Raw genomic sequence first — 5,628 nt, 5'->3', positions numbered from 1 at the left:
TGTTGGAGCGGGTCCAGAGGAGGGCCACAACAATGATCCGAGGGCTGGAGCACCTCTCCTATGAGGACAGGCTGAGGGAGTTGGGCTTGTTCAGCCTGGAGAAGAGAAGGCTGCGGGGAGACCTGATTGTGGCCTTTCAGTACCTAAAGGGGGCCTATAGGAAAGATGGGGAAAATCTTTTTAGTAGGGCCAGCTGTGACAGGACAAGGGGTAATGGTTTTAAACTAAACCAGGGTAGGTTTAGACTGGATATAAGGAAGAAATTCTTTACAATGAGGGTGGTGAAACACTGGAACAGGTTGCCCAGAGAGGTAGTGGAGGCCCCATCCCTGGAAACATTCAAGGCCAGGTTGGACAGGGCTCTGTGCAACCTGATCTAGGTAGCAGTGTCCCTGCTCACTGCAGGGGTGTTGGACTAGATGACCTCTAGGGGTGCCTTCCAACCCAAAACATTCTATGATTCTATGAACTTTCATTCCTTTTACATTGTAGGAGTCGCTCGCAGTATCTTGACAAGTTCATGTATGCTCAGTGATTATATACAGATTAGGAATTTCTAAAGGAGGTCTCTAACACTCAACAAAATGATTTAGGAGTCCAAAAAACATAGTAGGTTGAAAACAGCATAGCTGGAATAACTGGGCTCTCAGCTTCCATGAGCATTTGTCCCAGCATTTCACCCTATACTTCTGGGTGCGAGCATTTGATTGTAAATACCACTGTTGTGGAAACTTGGCTGAAGGGAATAGACAGACTGTCACACACCCTGAAATGGAGATGATCATTATCATGACTTGAATGAATAAACGGGTATGACTGGGAACAGCTGGTTTTGAACTGTGAGGCAGCTCTGGGAGGGATGCACAGCGCTTGCTATCACATGCACCTTTGGTCTGGCTGACAGATCCCGTTGCTCATGAGCCCCAGAGGTTGCAGGGAGCTACGGTGCTCTGAGGATCTGAACTGTCTTGCTGTGAAGGTGAAACCTTCAAGCTACAGAAGACCCTGCACGCAGCTGGGTTAAGACACATACTGTTGGGGGGAGTCCTCCTGGCCAAGGGACCCAAGCTGTGTCTAGATGAGGTTATCCCAGAATGCTTCCCAAATCTTAGATCTGGAGGCATGCTTTGGCTGCGTCCCAGCTCCAGATTGGGTATGTACCAGCAACCCCAGTGCCTCAGTTTGCAGACAGAGGAAACCCAGATGGGAATGCTGGCGCATCGCAATGGCTCCCTACCCTGCAGGGGCTGGAGACCAAGACACAAGGACTGGTTAGCATAGAGTGAGTTCAAGCGACCTGTCTGGCCACGTAGAGCTTTACCCCTCTCCTGACTGTCTGCCCATTTCTCCAGCAAAGATCAATGCCTCTTATTAATCAGACCCCTACTGGAACAGGAACAACCCCACCAGACAACATCTCCAAATTTCCAACTGACTCAGTTATAGAGCTGTAAAACTGATCCCAACTGCACTGGTTTTGTACAGGGCTGGTTTGTTTTTTTTTTTCTTTTTTTATTGGGATGCCATGCAGATGTAAGCCAAGCACCACGCAAAAACCTAAGTGGATGATGCCACCTTGTCAGTTAAGGTCATTATCCCACCACAAACAAATAGTAAAAAGGCTCTATTTTCTGCAAACCTCAGTTGACCGACATTAATTATGCGACATACTGTGAGTCCGTATGGACTGTGTTCCATAAAGGTTTTTCTTATGGTCTTCTGGATCCACATCCTGCCAAACACCGCTTGTTTTCATGGCCCATCTTATTTACTGCCTTATTAGTCCAGTGTTAGATTTTTTCCCCAGTCCTCTGGAACTTCCCCAGAGTTCCCAGATTTGTTTAAAAACTGACACTAATGGTTCGGAGAGCTCTCAGGCCAATTTGTTTATCCTTTGATGCAAGTTACCTGATCCTGCAGAATGTCTAACTTTAATCACTGCTGTTTAACATTCGGCTTCGTCACTGGGAGAATACAGTGTTTCATTATCTCCGTAAAGTATGAATGTGTCATCCTCCTTCTTTCCAAAGAGAAAAATAAATGTTGAACAAATAACTTTGTCTCTTCTACACACAGGCTGAATATTTTCCCATTATTGTCTGGGATCTCATTATAGGATTTGTTTTTTCTGATACATTTAAACAATTTCATATTATCATTAACCCTAGGGGCCAGAGATTTTTCATTCCTGCCTTTAGTTTCTCTTCCCAGGTGTCTGGACGTTCTCACCAATTTCTACTCACCGCTATCAGATTCCTCCTTTTTTATTTACCATTAACATCAACCATTAACATGCATGCACATCGGTGCCACATATTTATGCCCATAATGCTATTTATCTAAATGTGTGTGTGTTTATATATATATATGCTAAACCTATGATACAGCTTCTTCCACCTTCTCTTGTAGCTGGGCTTGCTTATGCAGAACAGTGTTCAGGCTTCCAGAATAACAGTTTCCTTACAGCATCTCACAGAACAGCCTTAAACATTCCCTGATTATCATCCATTCAGTTTTGTTTAAATAATTCCTTCCACTCCTTAATTTTACTCCTAATTATTTTCAGCCCATGGTATTTGTTCTTCTGCCAGAACCAGGGGCTAGAGCTGGGCACCTCTGTGCTTTTAAAAATCCGGTCCCTCAGCACATATAAATAGCACTGGTCAGAGCTTTTCTGTGTTAGCACATAGTGTCATGCTCGCTGGCAGGGAGACAGCCTGGGAATAGGTTATGGAGTCCCTGCCCATCATGAGACTGGCGAGTTGCATACCTAAAAGGCAGAGGAAGCTGGTTTGGGGTTCTTTGGGGGGGGAGGATGCATCCCTCCTCTGCTCCCAGGCTCAAGAAGAGGGAGGAAAAGCCACTGGGGACCAAAGACAGCTTTCATCAATTGAGATGTTTTATTTTGTGTTGGCTTTTTTTCTTAAACATCCTTTGTTTTCTAACAATAAATCATATCCTGAGGCAAAAAGCCTTTAAAAGGACCGGGCATGGAGTCTGCTTCCCTTCCCTGGCTGGCGAGGCAGGCCACCAGCTGACAGCAGTCATCAATCTGCAACTCAGCGATCAATCTATCTTCATCTGTCAGTGCAGGGACCCGCGCGGGAGGACCCCGGCTGTGCCAGCCTGCCATCCCCCGCCGGCTCCAGCAGCGCCCCGGGGGTTCACCAGCGCTGGACCCAATCTTCCTCGCCACCTGGTCCCCCGGAGCCAGCTCCCACCATCTCGGGCACCATTCCCTCAAGCCCCCCCAGCGTGTTTTGCAGTCGGCAGTCTGAGCACACAGTGGCTGAGCCGAGTCGCCCTCAGAGTCCCCTCCCGTGATCCATCAGAGAGCAGGCACCCCACCTCCCACCCTTCTGAAAACCCAGCAACGCTAAAGAAGGCAACAGCATCTTTTCCAAACAGAGGGCATGGTCAATAGCCCACTCATGGGTAAACCCCCTCATGAGGTTTCAGAAATCCCAAGCCATTCCTTTTTTGCCTTCAGTGGCTCTTTCTACCTCCTGTTGTTTACTGCCTGGGCTTCTAGGTTTGCTTTTCAACATTTGTGCTGCCAGGAGTCAGCAGTTTATGGTGGCGCCTACGTCTTCTGTTTACCTTCTTAATATTGTTCCCCAAAGATGCTCCATTAAAGCACTCTTAACTGCTCTACCTCGTTTGTTATCCAGAATATTGGTTGCTCTCCCAGGGAGATGGAGGTGGTCCAGCTCATACGCTTCCTCAGAAAGTGGACCCGATGCTCCATGAATTAAAACACCTCCGGTTTACCTCCCCTTTACACCTTCTGCCCCTCGGTGGTCTCCCTCTCCGTCTGCTTTTGCTTCCAAGATGCAAGGAGGGATCTTGCCGCCAATCGTCTGAACTTTCCTCTCCTTCAATTCCCTCCTGAGATCCCTCAAGTTCTTGCTGATCTGAGAAGTATTTTATGAGGCAATTTTGTTCATGCCAAATGTGTCATAACCAATGGATCCCTGCCTACAGTCATCAGAACCCCGTTCAGCCTCTCGGTGATGTGTGTTGTGCTGGAGCCAAGGAGACCGCACACAGGCCCGTCGTCTTTCTGTCCCTTCTTCTGCATCTGGCTGGGCAGAAGATTTGTGTCTGCCTGCATACGTTTGCTCCGTTGGCCATCACTCGCTGTCATACTCCCCTTGAGTCATGCTCAGAAGGGGCCATCAGAGACTGTTTCTGCCTTTCTGATGCTGGTGCAGGGTCAAGAGCTGCTGGTCAAGAGCCACACTTCAGTACCTCATGTCTTCTCCACCAGCACAGGCAGTGCCTTGCCCTCTGCCTGCAGGTTTCCATGCAGCAAGCAGAATGTGTTGCTTTCTCCCTGGATCAGGGTCCCCGATTGGACCCATTCCTGGGGAAATGGCCTCAAAGCTTTGAGGCATGTTCCTCTGCTCCTTTTCACTCCTGGCTGATGACATCTACCCAGCCACAGCAGCCAGACACATCAGTTGGGATGGGTCATCCCCCATCTTGGTGCAGTGAGACTGCAAACATGGTGTTTGCACCCTGAGGCCCAGGGGAGGGAGGCTGGAGAGACTTAATTGCCCAATGTGGATGGCCAACCTGGCCATCCCTGCATGCTCACTGCCCCTCTCCTTCCTTGGCCAGGAGAAGGCACAGCCTGTGGGCGGCATCGGTTGTTTTGAGAACCGAACACTGTAGCCGCTGCCCTTTCCCCGGGTTTTGTGACTCTGAAGGTCCCGCACACAATCATGAGCCTGGCGTCCTCTATCACAAGACGGGGTCATGCCTTATGGGATGGGCACAGACCTTTGTTCCTGTGGCTGGAAGCTGCCTGCCTGCCCCATTGCAGAGCAGTGACCTGGCAGGCATCATCCAATAAGCAGATATGACACAGAACTCCACCATGAGCATCCTCAACCAGGACTGCATGTCCTGGCATGTCATGGGTGACCAAAGGCAGATACTGCTGCCAGGCAGGGTTATGGCACAAGGTCCCCAGTGACTCCCCAATGCTACTGGTGATTGAGATCTGCCCTTGCAATCCTCAAGGCTTTTCCCCCTCATCAGAGCAGGACCATGTCACGGAGAGGCCTGTCCTGCTCAGAGCCAATGGGGCAAAGAGGTCTGCCCCATCTCACAGCCCAGGGAGAAGGACAGGGCCACGACAAGGTTTCCTCCAGCGCTTGCTCCGTGTTGGGGTTGGAGAGGATTTCAATATTGTAAAAGCACCAGTCAGGGTGAACATTTCAGGGCCGGGGGTGGTGGAGGCAGCACATGGATGAGAGGATGTGGGGGCTTCTCAAGGAAGGGAGAAACCTCCAGCCTGGAAACCCTTTTGTTCCTCCTGGCGGAGTTTGGGGCAGGCGGTGGGGTGGGGGGGAAGGCGTGGTGGGGTCTTGACACGGAGCCGCCTGGAGCTGATGTCCCAGCCTCTCTTAAAATGTCCTCGAGCACTTGGATTTGCCTCAGATTAAGTCCAGTTGCCTGGGCTGGCGCGTACCAGTACACAGGCTAAATGAGAACCACCCGTAACACCTCCTGTCCTCCCTCCTCCTCTCCCGCGCAGGTTCATTAAGGCCTTCCCCAGCGAAAACAGGCTGTGTTTCAGGGGGAACGCCGAAGCGTTTGATATTTTCCACTCTGCGTGTC

The 5,628-nt window shown here is 50.0% G+C and overlaps 1 protein-coding gene across 1 annotated transcript in view; it reads right to left on the bottom strand.

Annotated features, from left to right (window-relative positions):
* Positions 1–4,147, bottom strand: part of GORAB (golgin, RAB6 interacting) — a 64,931-nt gene extending 60,784 nt beyond the window's left edge. Inside the window, exon 1 of the mRNA XM_035900749.1 lies at positions 3,983–4,147. Within this exon, the coding sequence (XP_035756642.1) occupies positions 3,983–4,147 (165 nt within the window). The remainder of the gene's footprint in view (positions 1–3,982) is intronic.
* Between the last annotated feature and the right edge of the window lie 1,481 nt (positions 4,148–5,628).

Source organism: Egretta garzetta, unplaced genomic scaffold (assembly GCF_000687185.1).
Source record: "Egretta garzetta isolate BGI_Z169 unplaced genomic scaffold, ASM68718v1 scaffold598, whole genome shotgun sequence".
NCBI classification, from domain to species: domain Eukaryota; kingdom Metazoa; phylum Chordata; class Aves; order Pelecaniformes; family Ardeidae; genus Egretta; species Egretta garzetta.
The sequence above is the reverse complement of the archived record's forward strand: the minus strand, read 5'-3'. Positions and strand labels throughout refer to the sequence as shown.